The 24,189-nt window shown below is 38.2% G+C and overlaps 1 protein-coding gene across 1 annotated transcript in view; it reads right to left on the minus strand.

Annotated features, from left to right (window-relative positions):
• Positions 1 to 1,935: 1,935 nt before the first annotated feature.
• The window catches only part of CLCA4 (chloride channel accessory 4), a 580,176-nt gene continuing 557,922 nt past the window's right edge, over positions 1,936 to 24,189 (minus strand). Inside the window, exon 14 of the mRNA XM_044086020.1 lies at positions 1,936 to 2,891. Within this exon, the coding sequence (XP_043941955.1) occupies positions 2,473 to 2,891 (419 nt within the window). The 3' untranslated portion in view covers positions 1,936 to 2,472. The remainder of the gene's footprint in view (positions 2,892 to 24,189) is intronic.

A 24,189-nucleotide genomic window follows, 5' to 3' on the forward strand; every position in this document is an offset into this window, starting at 1 on the left:
CTGTAAGATAAAATATTTGTGTTCTAATCCAATCCATTTAATTTCCAACATATTTTTCAAAATTAGCTGGACTGAGACTGACCTCTTTCCTTCCAGAATTTTCTGTTAAAACATATACATTTAAGCAGTTATAATAATACAATCTGGCATACATGTATATCTCTTTTCTGTCCAGCAGGACCGACTGTTGATGGATTTTTTTTTTACAACAAGCATCTAATCAGTGTGATAGTCAAATGACATAAAATTCTTTTCAAAACTCCAGCTAGCTATGCTGGCATATGTTACACATGCATTGCTCTACTCTGCCTGGCACAGATGGCACTACCTCATATCATCACAGGCCTTATGGTTATTGTTCACCTGGGAGGCTATCTTAATTTCAAAGTTGGTTTCGCATTGCCTAATTAGCCCTCTTAGTTGCCTATTTGCTTTGATGAGAGAGTTTTTATCTTAATGGGGTTACCCTGCCTAATTTTGCCATAATTTTTTTTCTTTTTGTTTTATATCCAGTTTAATTTGGGATGCCACCAGGGGTGGTTTGTTTCTGGGGTTCATCCTGGGTTTACTTCTGGTACAAAACAGTAACCTCTATGCAGAAACTGACATGTTTGTACAGAGGTTTTGACAGCAATTCAGTACAGGCTGCTGTGTTTTCAGAGTTTGGAGGGGCCGTTAATTTTGACAGATCATTACTTAATAACAGGTAACTTGTCATGGAATAGTTCCTAACTATTATTGATTTTAATGGGATTATGGAGTTGATTTTGATTTTGAAGGAGATAGTTTTATCATCAGACCTGACCAGAGAGGAGGAATAAGACATTCAGAGGAGTGCAGCATTCTCCCATATTTGGGAGCACAAGGTCCAGTATGTTGGAGCCTCTAGCTGGTGTATTCACTATTTGGTCAAGGGTGTTTCCATTTGCAAAGTCCAGAAATCTTTGTGCCTGTAAATCTGAGGCCATGTAGGATTCCCAGTCTATAAAGGGGTAATGAACGTCTTCCAAAAATAGGGTATTTGGTTGGATGGTGAGTGTCTCCAGAAGGTCTAAGGATGCATTGTGAGTTTCTTGGGATATAGAGAGTGGCCTGTAGCTGGCTAGGATATGGTATAGGATTTTATCTATGGTAATCTACACATGGAGAAACTCTGATAGAGGTAAAACTTGTGAACCCTTATCATACATAAAAGAGAGGAGATGATGAACAACACATTACATAATAACCCATCAGTCATGGGCCAAATAAGCATCCACTTGAAAATAAAAGATACTTGTACTTTTTGTATTCATTTCAGAATAATGTTTTCTTTTGTAAAAACTGAACCCGCCATGTACTAGGAATATTAGTTTTTATTGTATTATCTCTTCTTTTGTAAATTACTATCTTTGTAAATTAACGACAAAAATCCACAATGGGAGTCCTCTTCCCAAACACCAACAATCCAGTAGTCCTAAACGCTAATTTTATTTAAAACAAAAGAGCGTTTTCGCTACTAACAACACGCAGCTTCCTCAGAGGTTGAAAATCAATTAACAATATAAATTAATAACAGTTGCAGATTTTAAACTCTCAATGACAGGAAGTGACAACACAATCTCAAGCACCTTCACACTACGTATATACAATTCTAAAAGAAAAAGTACATTTTAAAACTTATATGTGTGTGATTTTTGTATGTATATGTCAAAACATTATAAAAACATAGTAAAAACATTATGAAAACAGCAGTCTGGTCTAACACACGTAAAATACTTTCGGAAACTCTCCTGGAAGATGTTTTTACTGTGAAAGTCAAAAATAAAGACCTGTGCTATCTATAAAAACAAATGTATGTAAATGGAATGTACTATATACCCTCAATCTTTAGTTGTGTTTATAAAGTCAAGTTCAAAGGGCAAAGAGAACTTTATTTCACTGGTCTGTTATGGTCGTAAAAACACCATGTCAGTGGTAAGTTCCTCTATCGCAAATAACTACGTAATTTTAAAACTGCAGCGATGTTGCAGTTCTCGTTTAAACCGGGAGCACTGAACGCATCCAAGGAAAGTTGCCATTCTTTGTAAATTAATATCTAGTAATGTAATACTGGAGCTTTTCTCCTCGGGTCTCTGCTGAAAAAGGCCTTCTGCCCAGCCAGACTAACCCAGTTAACAAATGTCAAACAAAAAATAAGTAACATTTTGCTGCACTTAGCACATATTCTCTGTTTATTAAAATGATAAATATGTGTTAAGAGACAAGGCACATATCTTGGTTGAAAATACAAAATACCAATGCATTGCATTAATAGAATTAGTCTTAATTATGTCAGATTAGTTATGCAGGGTTATAAGAATAGAATAGTACAAGATAAGTCAAATGCATTTTTCTAGCAAACAGATGTTTCTACGTGTTTTAGAGTATTGATATCATGCTTCAAAGTAATATATGTTTTTTAGAATAATTCTTGTTATATTATCTCTGCATTCATGCAGCTTGGGGTGATGTTCTTTTTCTTTTGCTATTTATACCACATACAATTGCACTTACAATAATTAGTACCAGAATTAAAGATCCTGCTACTATCGCAACAAGCACAGCAATGTTAACACCAATACGAATCTCTTCGACGGGATCACTTGGAATAATTGGATCACTTGGAATAATCATTGCTGCCTGTGCAATATTAGATATGTCTGCCTTGTTTGCAGCCTCATCAGAAGCACGTGCAGCAAAGTAGAGAATAGTTCCATTTTCTATTACAACATTTTCAAGTTGGAAAGAAAAGACTTCTTGGCTCCCAGCAGGAAGGGGTATAATGTGTGAAGTGTTAATTTGTTCTGAATTGTTGAAGTCATTTCTCAAGGTCAGCGGGTTCTTGTTCATTCTTATTTCATAATCAGAAGCTGAAATGAGAAAAAGTAATATCAGTTAAAGTATTATGAAGTATTTGCTCTTAAAAATGAAGAATTACATAAAACGTTTACCATGCATATAAAATGGACAAGATTGTAGCTAACAGACATATTGTATTTTGTCTTCCCAATGTTGAAGAGCAGCTCTGTACCAATTAGTACCATAAAAGAAAGCAAAACAAGATTTAATAAGACTTAGTCGGCCATTTCTTGAGGAATTCTGCTTCACTGTTTACTGTCATATGGTTCTACAGCTACCAAACATAGTCTATAGCTTCATTTAAATTGCAAATGATACAAGAAAGGTGTGCTTAGATTAAAGATGACAGGTCTTCATCATTGGTTTGGTGTAGTTTGTATAGCATTTCTTTGAAAGATACATTTTGACAATGCTTCTCTCAGAAAGCCTTTGTTTGATTGTTACCTTTTTAATTATAATTTTTTGCTTGTTTTTCCTCATTACAGAGGTACATACAAGACTCTGATGAGCTTAAAAGTGAGTGAAGTGCATGCATATTTCTTTAGCAATTTTGTGCAAAGACCTGCTTAGAAGCATTTTCACATTTTTTTCTATTTAAAGCATCAAACCAATTTTATGCCATGTTTTCATTATATTGTTTACACAACTAATTTTAATTTCCATTCTTTATAGTCTGTTATTACTATATTGGCTTTAGCATCAATCTAGCAACTCTATGTATCTCCGTCTATCTGTCTTATCTATCCAATTATCTATTCAATAAAATATATAGAAAAATGAAAAAGGAGAAAGACCATTGGGATGATTAACTATGAAATATGAACTCAGATAGAAAGGAGAAGCAATGTGCTGGGTGAGTGGGAGGTGAACTTTTGGTAAAATGGTTAAGTTGGGGAAGTATAGGGGATATTGGTATGAATTTGACATGGGATGAAGTGGTTTGAACTAATAGGATTCCATAGGTTGATGGTGTAAGGGTTTTAGTTTGATCACGACTAGGATAAAGTTAGTGGTTGGAGGCATAAAATGTTCTTTGGTACATACTCAACATAACTTCTAGTAAGTAGACAAAATGGTTACAATGATTCATCTGCCAATATTGGTGGTTATTCATTCCCATATTTCATCCAGCTCTAGTAAATGTATTGGAAGTAGAAGCACTTAAAGAACTTCTGCACTATTGTTTCACATTTTCTGTATGCTACTCCATGTAGTTTGCTGCCAGGGTAATTACCAGGCTCATAAGAGATCCTATCACCAGATCCTGAAAAATGGAACATAGAACCTGGAATAAAAATGACTATTCGATGTGTAATGCATAATGTCAAACAGCCTTTGGTTGACACAGGATTATCAACAAAAGAAGATTGAATCCCATTCAGTTAACTGGAAAACGTGTCTATCCCTCCCCAGAGGACCCGTGGTAGAGTCCAAATGACAGTCATTGTTCTGTGATTCAGCAAAATTGTGTGATGTTTCTTTGGTTGAGATTTGTGTGGTTAGAAGTATCATTATGTAAATGTTATTCCATTCCACTACATGAAACAAGGACTCAAGCAGTTTCAGAAACTATTATATCTTCTGTAAAAGCAAACATACATTTAAAATACTAGACACTGGTTGTTTTGTCTCTATCAGTCTCTAGAGAAGAACCTAATATATATGAAACATATTCCAGAATTCATCAGTAAATTCTTCAATTATAAGTACACCTCAAGTAGATAAATGGAATGTAGTAATTAAGAGAGATTAGTGAGTCTATTAATAAAGCAAATTGTATAAATTATTAAAAGATGCAATAAACACATTACCAGAATACCTTTGGAACTACTCAAAACATTTGAGAAGGCATGGGCAGACAAAATAAAAATTAGTAGCCAGTCTGTCTAACTCACTCATACAATATACACTGCATAATGGGAAAACTGCACAATATCCTCTTTGCACTTCAATAGAACTTCATAGATTCTCTTCAGACATCCCAGATTGCTCTAGAAGATGTGACCAAAACATCACTGGAGAATGGGTACAATTATAGCCATATGTCCCAAAGTTCTGAACTTATAAGATACATTAGGTAAAATTATTTCCTTTTTGAATAAGGATACTATAACTATTAATGATTAATCTATTATACTACACAGAGTTCCACTTCCAAACCTTATTTCAAAAACCACATACCTTCATGTTCCAAAGCATTTTAATAATCTCAAGACAATGAATCATCAATAAATGGAAAGAGATGGATCCAGCAGCTAACAGATGTTTGTAACCAAGACATGAAAATATGTTATTTCAAGTTAATTTTGGGCAAGAAATTCAACTTATGGAGAAAACTCAGTTTTAAAATAGTATTTCAGACGCTTATAAATTCATTGTTAAAAGTATGAAGAGTGTAGCGACAGCATGAACAACTTCTCCATCTTATGTAGCCTTCTAGATGGAAAATTTGTTTAGCTTATAAGAACCAAAGATGTGTGCTATACAGACCTTCCTAGGTGGCCAATACCTATTTTATTTAGACTGAATGCCAGGAAATCTTTTCAAAAGAGGAATACACCGCAAAAAGAATCACCCAGAATGGCATGGTTATGCTTCTTCATAAATTAGTAGAGTATAAGTCATGCCATCTGATGCAGGCACATTCCTCTGTCTGAGGTGAGCCTGAGGCCCAAGTCACATGCTCAGCAAGGTCAACATTTCAAAGACCCCTGTAAAAACTTAGTACAGATGCTATGGTAAGAATCTTTCTAGAAACATGTTTATTCCAAAATCAGAGATGCCTGGCAACGTTTCCAGCACATTGTTCATGACAAGGGACTGAAACTGTGTTCAATGAGACAGGTAGTTAAGGGGATCTCTGTTCAATGGGTCAGAAGAGGGAATCCTCTTGCCTACCTGTCTAAAGCACTGGAATCTATAAGTGTCAATATGTTGAAACAGAAATATGTCTTGGATGTTTATGTCAGTCCACTATATGGAGGGTCTCTGGAGTTCTTTCCATTTTTTATAGCAGTAGGAGCAAAATCCAGACTGTAAAAATGACATTCTTGAGGAAAGTGCTTTGGAGGATGGTAAAAGGCATTCTTTTCAAAAAGTGATCCAAACATTTCAAGGGTGAAAGTAGAGGAGGAACAGACCAGTATTCAATAAACTTTATGATTCTGAGAACCTATCCTAAAGAGTGGATCATCTCCAAGGCAAGTAGGAAAGAGTGATCTTATTAGCCTTATCTTTCTCAGCTGCAAGGAATGTAAAAAGCTTTTCATAATAATTTAAACAGGATAATGTACTGAGGAAGATCAGCTCTCCCAAGAAAAGGCATGAGTAAAGGATGTGTGACTGTGTAGGGAATCACAAGTTGGACATGTTCAATGAAGACCTCAGAGGCAAGCATGTGGCCAGGTGTTGGTGTCAAGCTGTGATGTATAGTGGGTGTGCACCAGTATTCATAAAGACAAGTCCCACCAGAAGCTGAATGTTGCAGACATGTTCAACATGTGTGCCATCTCTGTGGCTCAAGTGTCACAACAAGACATGGGAGGCACCCTTAATCCTATCTAACATATCTGTCTTGACTTGGAAGCAAGCTAGAGAAGGGGACTGAAGTACCTGAGTTGGGTTCATCACATGAACCTCTGCTGGGAGACTTGAAAGATCTACATGAGCTGGTCAGATGCATTCATGCCTCCAGGTTGTCAAACATAGGTTGTTCTGTATAGATATCCTAGACCCACTCTCAAGGCAGTTGGTAGAGGTTCACTTCATGTGATTCTGATGAAAAGTGTAAGACTGATTCCTTGCTACCTGAGTGGGAGCTCAACACTTATGAGGAGTATAAAGTGCCTTGTGAAGAGAATGAGAGGAAGGCTTTCACCAATGTCTATGCTGTGAATCTTTTACTTTCTCCTGATAGCCTGGAACTAATGTATAAACACATGGAGGACCCTAATCAATGTCCTTGCAATGAGTACTTTAAACATCTGCCATATTCCCACCATTGCTGTAGGCCTTCATCTTTTCATTATGTCTTCTGAGAATTGCTTAGGTAAGGCATGAACAGTGTGGCAATGCTTCATGACATGATGTTGAAACAGACTGTATAGGCAAAACAAATGTGCCCGTTTGTAATCTGACTATACCAAGAAACCTTAGAAGGTTTTAGCATTTTAGGCATGAACTGCATGAGCGTTTCTATGAAGAACACTAAGAATAACATCCAAAATATAAACAGCAGAAAACAGTTATGTAGTGCACAAGCTAGGTGTATACTACTAGCCTATTGTATGATGTCCTGACATGCACACTTTGAGTAACATATGCACCTTGGAGTACTAGTTCTAGGGAAAATTCTGAATTGTTCTGAGAAATGTAAATCCCAAATACTATAGGCTAGAAAAGACCTCTGAAATAAAATAACATGTCCACACATGTTAATGCCTCATAATATAGTTATATCTCACCTAGCCTGCTAGCCTGCCATTTCTCTGTTAGATTAGCTGCAGCTCTTTCATCCTTATAAGAACTCTTCATGTATGTTCCATTTCACACTTGACTCAGTTGCAGTTTTTGACCATATACTGTTTATTTGAAAGGCAGTTCCACCATTCTCTACAATATTTGCACAAAGTTGTTGTGTCTCTCTTATCCTGTCTGTCTTGTATCCTCAGCCTGTGTGCTCTTGTTGCAAATCTTGTCTGAGCTTAATATGCCTGCAGCACTTAATATGTTCCATTTTGTAATAAGGAGGGATAGGGGAAAATAATGGAAATAGTTTAGCATATCAAGAAACCCATACAGTCCCAGTAGATACACATATCAAGAAACCCATACAGTCCCAGTAGATACAAAGTTTAAAAAAAAAATAAAAACCACTGCATCACTGTACTGAAGTTCATCTATTGGAACCTTGGTATAACATAAATTCATAGGTGTGTACTAGGCTAATGGCCCTGGAGTCTTTACAAGCCTAGCCCATAGGATTACCCTGACATCCTGCCACCCAACCTTAGTTCGCAGTGCCTCTGTTGTGTAGAGCCACTGGAGTGACCCCTGGGGTGAATTTTCTATTTCCCATCCACTCATCAAGATTTCTCTTGAAGAGGGCCAGTGAGGTGTTCTTTTTTGACATGTATGGGAAGTCTATTCCATAGCATGGGCAGTGTCTGGGTTAAGAACCTGTCCCTCCAGCATGTTCTGTTGATTGTGGTAATGAGGTTGAGGTCTCTGGAGTGTGTGGTGCAGAGGGATTGTGATTTCTTTAGATGTAACATTTCTAACAGAGCTGGGTCAGACATGGCTTTGTAAGTCCAGCAGATATTGCCTCTAAGTAGACGATACGAGTCAGAGAATAGTTGGCGCTTTTTGAGTCTGTCCATATAGGACAAGTGTTTAAGGCCTAGGATCCTCTTTGTGAGGTACTTTTGCAGCCTCTCTAGTTGTTGCAGGTGTCTAGTGAGGTGCATGCTAAATGGGGCATTGTACTTGATGACTGGCCTAATGAGGGAAGAGTAGAGGGAGACAATAACTTCTTTCTTCCTGGATGCAAAACCCTTAGTAATGAGGTGTGCCACATAGAAGGATTTTCTGACCACAGTGGCAATGTGGTGGTCAAAAGAAAGGTTGCTATCAACCTGTGTTCCCAGATCTCTTATAATGCCTTCTGTGTTCAGTGGACTGCCATCGATGTGGTAATTCATGGGAACTGGGTTTTTCCCAAAGGGATGATGACACATTTTCTGGCATTGAGTTTGTCGTCGGTCTCAGTGAGGCCTTAATGTAGGATGTCAACATCCCTTGGGGAGTTAATAATAGCTCCCAACTTGGAATTATCTGCGAACTTTGTCAGCCAGAGTCCCTTCGTGTTGGCCTGGACTTCAGAGAAGTAGATACCAAACAGGAGAGGACCCAGGACCGAACCCTGTGGGACTCCACTCATGACTGGTTGGCAGTCTGACTTGGAGTCAGCTACTTTCACACTGTGGGTGCTATCTGTGAGCCAGTTTGTTACCTACCTAGTGATATAGGGGTTGATACCTAAATGATTAATAATTAATTAATAATTGATGCTTAAATGTCCCATCCCTCCAGAATCTACTCCAACCCTATCACACAACCAGACCACTAAGATCCAGCAACAAAAATCACTTGCAGATCCCTAAAGCCAATAACTCTGCTGGTGAAGCACTATTCTTTTGCACCATAGCCAAATTATGGAACTCCCTCCCACCCACAATTACCTCCATACCATCATGCACCCACTTCAAAACTTTACTAAAAGCACACCTAAAAACATGCTGGCTATGCCCTTGCAACTCCCACTCTAATATCACCCACCCCATCTAACCACTACCTTTCTTTCCACTCCACTAACTACCTTGATTATAGCAAGCTCAGATGCTCATAAGCCAATACTTATTATACAGCAGGAACTTCTTGTAACATTTGTTAATGTCTGTTATGTACTTCACAGATAAAGATTCTAGTTGTATACTGATGTATTATGTTCTTCATCTGTAAATATGTTGTAAGTAATTGCTATGTGAATTGCTAATCACTATGTAATCCAATGTAATTACTGTCTGTTTATTTTAACTGTGGAGCTTTTCTCCCTGGGCCTCCGCTTGAAAATGGACCTACATCCAGTCGGACACTCCTGGTCAACAAATATAAATAAATAAATAGATGCCTAGCTTAGTGAGTTTTTCTATGATTCCCGAATGGGAATGGTATCAAAGGACTTGGCCAGATCAAGGTAGGCTATATGAACCACCTTGCCTTCATCCACAGCTCTGGTGACTGACTCAAAGAAGTCGACCAGGTTGCGCAGGCATGATCTACCCTTCACAAAACCAAACTGTGTGGGATCCAGAGTTTGGAGACTCCCTATATCCTTGTTTATTAGGTCCATGATGACGCATTTCATAGCTTTGCATATCAGACTCGTCAGGCTAATGGGGCGACAGCTCCCAGAGTCTGTAGTCAAAACCATAGTGTGGGATCCAGAGTTTGGAGATTACCTATATCATTGTTTATTAGGTCCATGATGATGCGTTCCATAGCTTTGCATATCAGACTATCAGGCTAATGGGTCGATAGTTCCCAGGGTCTGTAGTCACTCCTCCTTTGTGGAGAGGAATGACTAAAGCAGTGTGCCATTTGGTAGGGGCAAAGCCTAAGGTGAGGCTTTGATTGAACAGGGCACACAGGTGAGGTGCCAGTTCATTCTGTAGTTCATGTAGAACACAGTCAGGGATATTGTTAAGTACCATAGAGGCTGTATTCTTGGCCTTGGACAGTGCTGTTGTAACCTGTGCAGCAGAAATACTGGGTGCCTGGCAATCTACTGGTATTGTGGTTGTTCCTTTGGTGGGGGAGAGAGGGATAAAGTTGGCACTGAATGTGTCGGCCAGGATATTGGCAATATCTGTTGGCTCGATATAGGAGGTACCATTGTGCAGTAGCTCAGAGCAAGTCTAGGTATTGCTGTGGAGATTCTTTGCATAACTATAGAAGGCCTTGTGATTGTCTTTACTACCTGCTGCAATTCTGTTTTCATAGCTAGCGTTAGACGATTTGATGAGGTATCTCAACTTTTTGTTAAAGCTGATAAGGGAGTTTTTCCAGTCTTGGGATTTCATCTTATTGCACATCAATTTCCTCCTTCTGTTCTAGAGTTTGTTTATGGCAGGGGACCACCAGACTGGCTTCCTTTTTTTGGAGGAGAGCATCTTGGTTCTATTGGGTATGGTGAGATCCATGCATTTGTGTACGTGTTCATACACTGCACTGGTGTCTGATTTGGCGGTCATGCAACTATTCTTCATTTGCATGGGTGACGTGAAGTTAGCCACTTCTGTTTTTAGAAACCCAAAGTTAGTTTGGAGAAGTTTTTCATGGTGGTTACCTTTGTGGGGGGGGGGGGGGCTGTGGATTTCTGTGGTGATTAGTCTGTGGTCGGATTTAACCAGAGAGGAGTTGACTATTGTTGTAGAGCAATGGTCACCCATGTTAGTAATTACCATGTCAAGGATGTTGCTACCTCTAGTGGGGGTAAGAACGAGCTGGTCCAGGGCATTGGAATTAATGAATTCCAGGAAACATTGGGCAAGTGTATTGGTACATGAGTAGCTTTCCCAGTTAATGGAGGGGTAGTTGAAGTCACCCAGTATGAGAGTGTTAGGTTGGACCCTAATATTCTCCAGGGTGCTTAGAAACGTGGAGTGTGAGTCTTGGAACATGGTTAGGGACCTATAGCAGGCAATGACCTAAATCTCTGTCTTACCCAGTGTTAGCTGCACCTGAAGTATCTCTGATGCATTATGTTGGGCTACCAGTCTGGTGATGTGCACATCTTTTATGAATATGGAAACACCACTGCCTTTGGAGCTTTGGTTCAAGTTCTGGGGCCAAAAGTTATGGAATGAGTTATTTCTGCTGCCTTGAACCAGGTCTCTGTTACAGCACAAATGTCAATGTTTTCCATTTTAGGGAGTGCTTTGAGTGAGTGCATTTTGAGATTTAGACTTCTAGCATTGAGCAGCATGACCCTCAGATCGCATTTGTTTGTAGCTGTTGTCATGGTAATCTGGTCTTTGGAACATCACCTAAAAAAGGCACTATAGGGGTGGCAAGAACCTTGGCCAGTATCTGGAAGCCCAGGAGTGGCAGATGCAGGTCATCTTTGGCAAAGCATCTAGGTCTGTCAATCATGTCATCCCAGGCAGACAGATACTGTATCCCCTTAGAATGACACCAAAAACTTAGCCAATTGTTGAAATCAATCATTTTCTGCTTGTACTGTGATTCATAAGTTTATAGGTTCATAGGTAGGTACTCGGCTATCTGCCCGAGGAAATTTATAAGCCTAGCCAGAGTGTGTCGGCTTTCACCACCCCATTGATTAATTAACTGATCCTCTGTCAAGCAGAGCCAATGCAGTGATCCCAGGTGTGGATTTTCTGTTACCCATCCACTCGTCAAGGTTTCTCTTGTAGAGTGTTAGTGAGGTGCTCTGCTTAATGTAGTTTGGAATTTTGTTACAAAGCATGGGGAGTCTCTGTGGCAGCATGTTCTATTTATTGTTGTGGTGAGGTTTAGCTCACTAGAGCGTGTGGCTTGCAGTAACTTGGATTTCTTTAGGTGGAGCATGTCCATCAATTCTGAGTTGGACATGGCTTTGTAAGTCAGGCAGAGATCACCTCTGAGTAAGCGATATACCACTGAGTACAGCCAGAGTTGTTTCAGTCGGGCTGCATAGGACATATGTTTGAGGCCAGTAATCCTCTTGGTGAGGTAGTTTTGTGGTCTTTCCAGCTGTTGGAAGTGTCTTGTGAGGTACATGCCAAATGGGGCAGGATTTCCTAACTACTCTGGCAATATGATTGTCAATGGAGAGATTACTATCTACCTGGATCCCCAGATCATTTATTGCCTCTTCTGTATTAAGGGGGCTGCCACCTATGTGGTAATTCGTGGGTGTTATGTTTTTCCCAAACGGGATGACTATTCATTTTTTGGCATTTAGCTTGAGGCCATGACTTTGACACCAGGTGTCCATCTCAGTAAGGTCCTTTTGGAGGAAGTCCATGTCAGCTGGAGAGTCAATTATAGCTCTCAGTTTGCAGTCATTGGTGAACTTGGTTAGTCATAGTCCTCCTGTGTTTGCCTGTACTTCTGAGAAGCATATGCCAAACAGTTGGGGTCCCAGGACCGAGCCTTGTGGGACACCACTTGTGACTGGTTTAGAGTCGGACCTGAAGCCGGCTATTCTTACCGTGTGAGTTCTGTCTGTAAGCCAGCTGGCAACCCATCTCATGACGTAGGGGTTTATGTTCAGGCTGGTGAGTTTTTCTGTAATACCCAAGTGGTGAATGGTGTCGAAAGCCTTGGAGAGGTCAAGGTAGGCTGTGTGAACCACCTTTCCCTTGTCTATGGCCTTGGTGACTGTCTTGAAGAAGTCATCCAGGTTTAGTAGGCATGATCTGCCCTTAACAAAGCCGAACTGGGTCGGGTCAAGTGTTTGGAGGTTTCCAATGTCTTTGTTAATGAGTTCCATGATGATGCGCTCCTTAGCCTTGCAGACCAGGCTAGTCAGGCTTATGGAGAGATAGTTACCAAGGTCAGTTGTGGCCCCTCCTTTGTGGAGTGGAATAACTGTTGCTGTGCACCATTCTGTGGGCACGCAGCCTGTAGGGAGGCTGAGGTTTGACAACATGTTTAGGTGTGGGGTTAGTTTGTTCTGAAGTCCATGCAAGACACAGCCTGGGACACCATCTGGCCCCACTGATGCTATATTTTTGGCTTTTGAAAGGGCTGTTTTCACCTGTGCGTCTATGATTTCTGGGGCACTACACTTTTCCGGTATTGTTGTGGGCCCCTTGGGGTGAGGGGGGGGCGAAGTTTGCACTGAATCTATCTGCCAGGATGTTGGTGATATCAGTAGGTTCAGTATATTTTGTGCTATTTTGCACTAGTTCAGTGCATGTCTGCAAGTTGCCACTTAGATTCTTAACATAGCTAAAGAAGGCTTTGTGGTGATCTTTTGAATTCTTCGCTATTTTTCTTTCGAAGTTAGCTTTGGATGATTTTATGAGGGACCTTAGTTTCTTACTGATACTGATCAGGGATGTCTTTCCTTCGTGGGATTTGCTTTTTTTCTGAACTAGTTTCCTCCTTCTTTTGTATAACCAGTTTATGGCAGGGGTCCACCAGACTGGTTTCCTTCTCTTAGAGGAGTGAGTCTTGGTTTTGCTAGGGATGTCACGATCCATGCATCCCTTTAGGTCCTCATAGAGTACATCTGTAAAGGATTCTGCATCTTGGGCAGCTTTATCCTTTAGCGTGGGGGCTGTGAAACTTACCACCTCTGTCTTAAGTAAGGTGAAATTTGCTTTAGAAAAGTTTTTTACTGTGGTTTCCTTAATTGGGGGTGGTGGTGGGGTGTGGACATCCAGAGGGTCTGATCTAACCAGTGACAGGTTGACCTCCGGTGTGGAACGCCTGTCGCCCATGTTGGTAATGACCAGGTCCAATATGTTTTCACCTCTGGTAGAGAGTTTACCAGCTGATCCAGGGCATTTGAGTTGATGAATTCCAGGAAGCGCTGGGCCTGGGAGTTTGTACTCAATTAGTTTTCCCAATTAATGGGAGGGTAATTGAAATCACCCAATATCAGGGTGTTCGGTAGGACCTTCATGTTTTCTAGTGTCTCCAGAAAGGTGGAGTGGTGGTCCTGGATCATGGAGGTTGATCTGTAGCAGGCCACAATTTGCATTGCAGATTTGCCCGATGTTAGTTACACATGGATGATCTCAGAGGTATCATGCTGCACCACTAACTTGGAGGTGTAGGCATCCTTGATGAATATGGATACACCCCCCTCCTTTTGTGTTTTGGTCTGTGTTCTGTGACCGAAACATGTGGTAGTCCGGTAGTGCTGGGTTGCTCTCCAGAACCTTGAACCAGGTTTCAGTTAATGCACAGATGTCAACATTCTCCGTAATGAGGAGTGCTTCAAGCGCATGCATTTTGAGATTTGAACTCCTGGCACTGAGTAGCATAACCCTCAGTTTTTTGTTAATTGTGCTGTTTATGGAGGTGGGTTTGACTTTTGAGCCTTGCCTAAAAAAGGCACTATGAGGGCAGCAAGAGCCTTGGCCAGTATTTGAATGCCTAGGGGTGACAGGTGCAAGCCATCTCTTGCAAAGCAATGCAGCTTGTCGAGAATGTCATCCCAGGCTGACAGATACTGGAGCCCCTTTGAATGACACCAGAAACTTAGCCAATTGTTGAAATTGATCATTTTTTCTTTATACTGAGGTATCATTCCCTCCCATTACTTACCAACACTCAGACTTGCAAGAGATGCACTTATATATCCAAATTGGAAGCCACACACACTCCTCCCAAGACCGGAATAGCTGGTCAAGAGGAGAAGGTCAACACTTGCACCACACCACATGGAACACATAGCCTTCAAGAACACACACCAGCACTACCTTCATATAAAAACACAAACAACAAGCTCAAATATTAAACAGAAATAACCCAAAAGGTACCACTTATATATGGCAGGACAGAATATCCGTGAGGTAAAACTGCCCCCCACTGCTTCAATGGCTACACAGAAATTCTAGCAAGTACTCTGTATTTATTTATTTATTTTACATTTGTTAACCGGGAGAGTCCGACTGGATACATGTCCATTTTCAGCGGAGGCCCGGGGAGAAAAGCTCTAGGTACATAACAGACATATGAACATTGTTAATGCAAAAAAAGGAAGATAGTTGAGTTCTAAATACAATATAAAGATACATCACATCTTGGGAAAAAAATATCAGCAGCATATAAAAAACAAACATAGGTCAGTTACAAAGGTGAGGCGCCTTGTTAAAAAGCGGTTAAGGATAGAGAGGTAAGAGAAGGGTAAATGATAGTGGTTAATCAGGTTTGGAACAGGGACATTGCCAGAGAGTATTGAGATGGGGTTTAAGCTTTTTTTTGAATTGTAGGAGTGAAGGTTCTGAGGTGAGCATGGTCGGTAGGGAGTTCCACATTTTACCTACAAAGTTTGAGAATAGAGAATCCCCAGCAGAATTATTGGCTTTGGTAGTTTGAGCTAAGATCTTATTGGAGGAGCGTAAAGATTGCAGGTTAATATAGGGGTGAATGATGTTTCATTCATGTCTGTAGAGACACAGCCACAACTTCAGTTGAGTTAATTGATATAATTCTGGGTGATGGTAGGAGGCTGCTCAGGGCTAGGGTCATACCTGCCCGGGCAACATAATCCGAGAGCTCCTTCATGTCTCTTTTCATGCAGTCCAGGGAGGTACATCTCAGGTCATTCACACCCACAAGTACAATGACAGAGTCATATTTGTACCTGTTGTTGAGGGACCTGAATGCATGCATTATGTGGTGGATCCTGGCACCTGACAAGCAGCTGACTGTTACTTTCTCCTTATTCAACCTGGTGAGTGGGACATCAGTGTGCCTCATTATCGAGTCAACTATGACTAATGTGTTGGGCATGCTGTTTTGACTTAGGGGCTTTAGTTGAGTGGTACACTGTTTAGGAGAGTTATGTGTCTTGTGATTAGTGTTGTGTTGTGGTGGTCGAGTGCATTTATGCCTTGGAGGTCTCTGCTGTTTGGGTAGATTTTTATTGAGAGCCTCTGCAAAGATGGGAGTGTGATTTGTGTTTTTATGTGAATGCAGTGCTGGTGTGTGTTCTTGAGGGCTGTATGTTCCATGTGGTGTGGTGGAAGTGTTGACCTTCTCCTCTTGACCAGCTATTCCGGTCTTGGCTGGGAGTGCGTGACTTCTAATTTGGATATATAAATGCATGTCTCACTAGTCTGAGTACTGGGAGGTAAGAGGAGAGGGTTGTCAGTGTACATGAGGAAGTTGCTACATTACCTAAAGATGCCCAAGTTCACCAGGGTAATAGGAGAAAGCACAGGGAACTGACCTTTAGACATGCCTGGAGGGGTGGGCATTAATAATAAGTACTGGAACTGTTTCCTTGTAGAAAGTTTAGAGCTGGTAGCACTACTGTGTGCTACAAAAATTGCTACAAGCACAAACCCAGGCTTTTAAACCAGAAAGTTGAAAGAGATGGAAAAACTGCCCAAACAGCCAATAAACTACAATGTCTTGACCAGAAACCACTCATCTTGTGGTAGATAGGCTGCCTAGTGCTTACCACTCCCACTGATAAGCTAGAAGGCTTCCTCCAACACAAAAAGGCTTAGGGGGCTCAGAAGCTTACAAAGAGTCCTGGATACAGCAAATCTGTATCTGGACTAAACTTGTTCACAAGTTCAAAATAAGAAACTACTAAGTAAAACTGAACTCGTATGGAAGACAGCTGGCACCTCGTTCCTTAAGTTACTTTAATAGGTTTAACTTTTCGTTCAGTTCTGTGACTGAACTTCTTCAGACAAAAAATACAAATACAATTAACCAACTGCAATTTAAGTCACATGTGGTTCATAAACCAATCACTACCACCATGCCTAAATCATTGCTTTCTCATAGGCTATACTAAATGCGTCAGCTTAACATATCTCTTATAGTATATATATTTAACCTATATATTAAAAGAGAAATTCCACTTTTACTTTTTTTAACTTTTTTTAAAACCCCCATAGTAATTCCTTTTGAAAGCCAAACAGACATAAAACAAATAGCCACAAAACATGAACCGATCATATTATAAAATGCAATATTATTAAAATATAATAATAAAGTAAAATAGAAAAGGAATATATACAATGGAACCAGCATGACTTTACTCTCAGCTGGAATTATGTTTAAAATAATAAGCCAGGTGTTTACCTCCTTATGGTGTAAATTATTTAAAAAATATTTTAAAAAGAACCCCGAAAGTGTAAACCTTAAGTTGACTTCTACTAACTTTCTGGGGAAACTTAATGAAGTGGCTAGTAGGTTAGATCAATCAAAAATAGCAGACCTCTTTCTATGTATTTTAAAGAACATCTGATTTCATCTATTCAGACATTTCAATTTTAATATGCATTTAATAGAGCATGCTTCATTTAGACCTGGATGCCTAAAAGCATCTAACTTTAACTGCCACAAAAGTTCTAATTCCTCAAGTTTAAAACTTACTGGTCCTCCCCTGATATTGGTAACAAGTTGATCAATGGCTAAAAATCTAAAGCTGTGCTCATTAAGTAAGTTTTGAACTTGAGGAATTAGAACTAAAATACATACAGAGAGGTCTGCTATGTTTGATTGATCTAACCTACTAGCCACTTCATTAAGTTTCCCCAGAAAGTTAGTAGAAGTCAACTTAAGGTTTACACTTTCACGGTTCTTTTTAAAATATTTTTAAATATTTTTAAAATAATTTACACCATAAGGAGGTAAACACCTGGCTTATTATTTTAAACAGAATTCCATCTGAGAGTAAAGTCGTGCTGGTTCCATTGTATATATTCCTTTTCTATTCTACTTTATTATTATATTTTAATAATATTGCATTTTATAATATGATAGGTTAATGTTTTGTGGCTATTTGTTTTGTCTGTTTGGCTTTCAATAGGAATTACTATGCGGGTTTTAAAAAAAGTAAAAAAAGTAAAAGTGGAATTTCTCTTTTAATATAGAGGTTATATATATATATACTGTAAGAGATATGTTAAGTTGACACATTTAGTATAGCCTATGAGAAAGCAATGATTTAGGCATGGTTGTAGTGATTGGTTTATGAACCACACGTGACATAAATTGCGGACTTTTAAATGTTGCTGTTGGTTAATTATATTTGTGTTTGTTGTCTGAAGAAGTTCAGTCACGGAACCGAACGAAAAGTTAAACCTATTAAAGTAACATAATGAACAAGGTGCCAGCTGTTTTCTGTACAAGTTCAGTTTTACTTGGACTAAACCAATTACAGGAAAGCTGGGAAACAAGCACAAATATGGACTTTTAAACCAGAAAGCTGAAAGAGATGGAAGAACTGCCCAATAAACTACAATATCTGGGCCAGAAACCACTCTTCTGTTATACCAAGGTTTTTATTCATTAACCTCATATTGATAACTAAGTAAAGCCTGCAACACTACACATACACCGCAGTTCCATGCTATATTCAGCAGAAAAGTGTATGGGAATTGCATGGAAAGATATCTACCAGCTTGTCTCACACTACCCCAGAAGCAGCAGGCAGAATTCTAGTTGCTTAACTCAGAGCTGTCCCTGAAACCCTGATATTGGAAGATTCTATCCCTCCAGAACATTTTGAATTTGTGACAAAACTGTGATGATTACAATAAATAAATAATTCTGGACATTACAATTAAAAGCTGCATACTTTTACTAAAATGTATGTTAAGCAGATTCTATAATTATATTAGTGTTCCAACTGAATGCTACTAATATTTAACATCTATCACTCTATATTTTGTCTTTGTCATTAATTATTTTTGAAATTGTTTGAAATTGACATTTCTTAGGGTTACATGTTGAGGTGACAACAGCTTTAAAAGCTGTTAGACATTTTTTAAACTAGTAATACATCAGGATAAGTTAAGACGCCTCATCTGTTGCAAAGAATCAGGGTTTCCAAACATAACCAAGCCGTTAGGAAAACTTCCTGAATCCATTTCTTAAATGCATAACAACTTGGTTATAAATACATATCAAAATTACTAATTGTCTATATCATACTAGTTAGTTAGTCTTATAATGTACAATGTGTTGCACCCAAAAATTGCCTAATTTGGGTTGTCATGTATGGGTTTTGTTTTATAATCATCTGTGGGGTCTTTCATTGACAACAGAAGGAAATGAACTTTAAGCTTACTTGCATGTTTATTCATCTAACTTTACTGATTTTGAATGAAGTGTTTATTAAGCACTTGGTTATTTAGATTTGTTGGTTTGGTGCTGATATACAGATGCATACAGCTGCTTGTGTGCATTTTTGTCTGGAGTTTTGCATGCAAAGCCAAATACACAAGTGATTTAAGTCGTCAGACTGCAGATTTTATTTCTGGTTTATAATTTATTTATAACATTTGAACATATATTCTAACACATATTTATTTTATTTTATTTTAGTTATATATTTTGCATTTGTTTACTGTGTTTGTCTGACTGCGTTTAGTTAAAGACCCCTTTTCAGCAGAGGACAATATATTACACATTTTTAAACATACACTAAGTAATATACATGCACAAACAATAAATAACATACATTATCAATTATACATAAAGTTGGTAATCAGATTACATTCATGTGAAAGCAGAGCCAGCTATTAAAGTAAAAAAAAAAACATATGTGTACATTACTAGATATTGGAAAAGTGAGCATTTGAAGAGATGCATAAATGAGTTTGTCAGAAAGATAATAGATCATGCAATTAGTACTTAGAAATTCAAAGAATTTGAGGTAATGGAATGAACTAGGTAGGGCAGAAAATGTTCATATTGTTATTAAGAGGTGGGGTGTAAGACAGGTTCAGAGACAATTATATATATGGCTATAAGACTGTAATAAGGTTTGTATTAGAAGTATAGAGGTGGGGATGAGCTGTGACACAAAATAATAAACATAGCTGGGAGATGCTATTAAAACTATTCAGGCAGAGGTGAAGACTGGTTGTGGGGTACAGGATTCTGAAATAAGAGAAATGGTTTGACAATACATCAAGGTGAATATTATAGTGACATTTCATGAAGATAATACAGTAGTAAATCCACTGATTTAATAAGGTGAAGATTTAGTTGCGTTTTTAACAAGTTTGCATTCTGAATGGATTTCAGTAATAATGGGATGTGGTTCCATAGTTTAGCTGCAATATTTGAATACAATTAATCTCCTGAATTACTTCATCATTTGATTATAGTGATTACTGATATTTCTATAGAGCATAAGATTCTATTGGTGGAGTAATGTATTATATTGTTAAAGCTGCAAGACTTATAGCCTGTACTTTCATACTGCCACATCACCTCTATACTGTCTCAAACTTCACTAAACTTCAAGCCTCATAACTGCCCAGACTTCAGCAAGGTTGCAATAAAATAGCCATATTTATTTATTTATTGCATTGGTTTACCGGGAAAGTCCACTGGTCCTGAAATGAGCCTTTTACAACTTACAGAGAAGTCTGTGTGTTCAGGTTAGCTGAGGAAGAGCTAGGTGATGTGATAATTCTAACCAATTTAATTCTCTGAGGGCTAGGCAGTGGTGTGTTGTACTGTTACAGTTTGCTGCAAATATGGCTATGTCAGTGAGGCAGTTTTTTAGTCTGTATAATGTACCTATTATTTATTTTATTTATTTATTTATTGCATTGGTTTACCGGGAAAGTCCACTGGCCCTAAAATGAGCCCATTTTGAGTGGAGGCCTGGGGAGAAAAGCTTCACATTTAATTACATACAAAGACAAATTATACTACAGTACATAGTATATAAGACAGATGTAACACATTAAAATAAAGTAAAACCACAAAGAATAATTTGATAATAACATTGAATAAATTGATAATAGTGAATAATTAGTAACAATCATGGTGTGAGTGTAGGAACAGAAGTTTTAAATATTAAGATTATTAGCAGAGAGAAAAATTTGCTTAATGGGTAAAAGAAGGAGACAGAAGGCTTAAAGTAGGGATAGTGCAGGCTATAGTAAGAGCAGAAGGAGTGGTAAGATAGAGAGAGGGGTAAGCTAGACTAGTTATGAGTGAAGAAGAGTAAGATTTGGGGTTGTCAGTGGAGGTTGCAGTTGCAAATCCAATGTGAAGAGAGATGAAGTTTAAGGTTTTTTTTAAAGGCAGTGGGATTACTGATAGCTCTGAGTCAAGAAGGGAGATTATTCTATAGCTTGGAGACAGTAAAAGAATACAGCATTTGGCCGTCTGAGAGCTTAGATTTATCGATGTTTAATAGCATTTTGTTTTCTGACCTAAGGTGTCAATTAGGATGGTACATGGTCAGAATGCAGGAGAGGGACAGGCAGGCTGCCTGGTAGTAAATAAGTTTATGGGCATTAGTTAGTTGTAGGTATGTGAAGTGATGGGGGAATTCAACCCAATTTAGTTGATGTAGTGCGGAACAGTGGTGGGTGGAGAATTTAGCATTTGTGGCAAATTTGGGAACTTTGTTGTAGCATGTGTCAAGTTTTGTTTTCAGGGAAGACTGAATATTGGTGAGGAAGGGGGTGCTGTATAAGAGGGTTGGCATCAGGAATGATGAGGCAAGGGCCTTTTCTGCAGAATAGCTAGGAAAGTAGTTGTGCCTATAAAGGGCTCCTAGTTTTTGATGAGTTGTTTTCAATCACTTGTGATACACGATGGTTAAATTTGAACTGGATATCTCTAATGACACCAGTAATTTTGTATGGTTTACTTGTTCTGCCATGGTGTTGTGTCCAGAGATGATACTTAATAATATTGTTTGATATAGATGTGTTTTGGGGCAAAGAGCAGTAATTTCATATTTTATGGTTTAGAAGCAGTTGTGAATTATTTAATCATGTTTCAATCAATAAGACGCACTGTTATTTAAGGTCTTGGAGATCAGACAGAGAGAGAGAGAGAGAGAGGATTTCACAGAACAGATTAGGGCCAAGTCATTAGCTTTTTGAATTAGGGTAGTGTGTAGTTTATTCATGAATATGTTCAAAAGCATGGGGTCTATATATTGTTTTAGTCTTATTAGTTGAATTTTTTCATAACTATGGGATTCAGTTACACAGTAAAACATTACTGGGTTTTAGTTTAGTTTGTTGATTTACAGTTTCTGGTTTGGAGTTCATATCACACTGTTTGACAAATTACTTTACTTTGCAGTAATTTGTATTTAATTTCTTTGAAAAACATTTTCTAATTTATAGTTAGCATATGACCATGTAACATTTAGAAAGATAAAAACACATACACACATGCATTTATATATAAATACACATAAGAGTTATGCAATCTAATAGCAGAAGCTGAATTTTTTACAAACCAAAGAATAGAAACAGTCACTGTATTCTGAAAGTGTTGCAGAGAGTAGAAATGACTAGCAGAAATAAAAATAAGGAATCCATCATTAAAAAAATCAACATTCCTGGGGAATAAAGATGGGAAGTATGAAGTATAAAAGATTCATAACCTGAGCATTCTGTCAAGCTAAAACAGAAACCCCAGAAATATAGAAGTCTAAGAAGTATGTAAGTATTGAAAAGGATAAACATGTCAATAAGAAAATAAATTCACTTGTGTAGTTCTAGTGGACTTAATAATGAATTAAGTAGTAGGAGTAGTAAGAGAAGTACCTGGTCAGAGTTCTAAACCCGCTTCTGTCAGTGTAAGATAGAAAAGTCAAATAATGGGAGGTTCTAGGCAACATGTTTCTGTTAGTAAGGAATGAAGTAAAAGTAAAAATAAGTTACTTGCAGAGAAAAAGAATGATCTTGGGAAGAAAAAGAAAACAAGGGTGGTGTTCTCTCACAGTAATACAGATGGAGAAATAAATGAAGAAAAAATGAAAAAAAGAGAAGATACTATATACTAAGAAATAGGATAATCTTGAGAAGTATCCTAATAAAAATCATGTACAGACAAAATACAGGAACCATAAATAGAAGAAGCAGGGTTCTATGCACTAAGTTGATCAAGAGAATTAACAAGAAAAAGGGGAATAAGACAGAAGCATCAAATAACACTAAAAATACTGGTATGAGTTTCTTAGGTGAAGACACTGAGATCCCAGTGCCTCAAGTAACATAAGAGGAAGCAATGTTTTCTGCTTTATGACAGATGTACCATAAAGAAATTCTAGAGCTGGCTCTGTAAGCCAGATAAACTTTAAACAGGCACAATGGTAAGATGACACTTTGAGGAAATACAGCTAGATCACAGGAGAAGATGCTGATCAAAGTGTTTCATTTGTTACTCATACTTTGAGTTACTGACTGAATTATTCTACAGTGTATGGAGAGAGAGGAAGTAGTGCATCAGCTATTAGTGGCCAAACCTTTCAGAAACCTGGTAATGATGGTAATGCATAATCATGTACTAGAAGGACATGTACGGATGGACAAAATTAAAGTACAGATCCTAGAAAATAAAAAAGACAAAAGTACAGACCTTAGCAAGGTAATGAATAAAATTGAGAATGTCTGTACTGAATGACTTGAGTGCCAGACAATAGTCTTTCTCCCAGATTTTAAAAATTATTTGATTTCAGTTCTGTTATAGGGGTATCATTTGAACTTACTGCTATTGACATTGCTGGTCCATTGGTAAAATCTAGCAGTGGATTTCAATGCATTTTGGTATTTTGGACTATGCAACTAAGTATGCTGTTACTATCCCCTACATGAAATATGGAATTTGCCTTATTATTTTCCAAGGGGGATAGCTAAGAAAGTACTCAATGACCAAGAGACTAAAAATATGTTCAGTTAAAGTGACAACTTATTATTTTCCAAGGGGGGATAGCTAAGAAAATACTCAATGACCAAGAGACTAAAAATATGTTCAGATAAAGTGACAACTGTGCCAACAGTTTAATGTGAAGTAATTAAAATCCACAGTACACCATCCCCAGACAGATTTGTTAGTGGAACATTTTAACAAAACATTAAAACCCATGCTGATAAAAGGTACTGAGGAAGGTGGTTAAAACTGGGATCAAGTAATACCATACCTCCCTCTTTAGAGAAGTCACACAAGCCTTGACATGGTTCAGTCCTTTTAAGTTATTGTATTGTAGACATTCTTGTAAACTGTTAGATTTTGCTAGAAAAACTTGATAAGAGAAAGCCCCAATTAAAAGTATTA

This window comes from Protopterus annectens, chromosome 10.part0 (genome assembly GCF_019279795.1).
Source record: "Protopterus annectens isolate FY-2018-M chromosome 10.part0, PAN1.0, whole genome shotgun sequence".
In the NCBI taxonomy this organism is placed as follows: Eukaryota; Metazoa; Chordata; order Ceratodontiformes; family Protopteridae; genus Protopterus; species Protopterus annectens.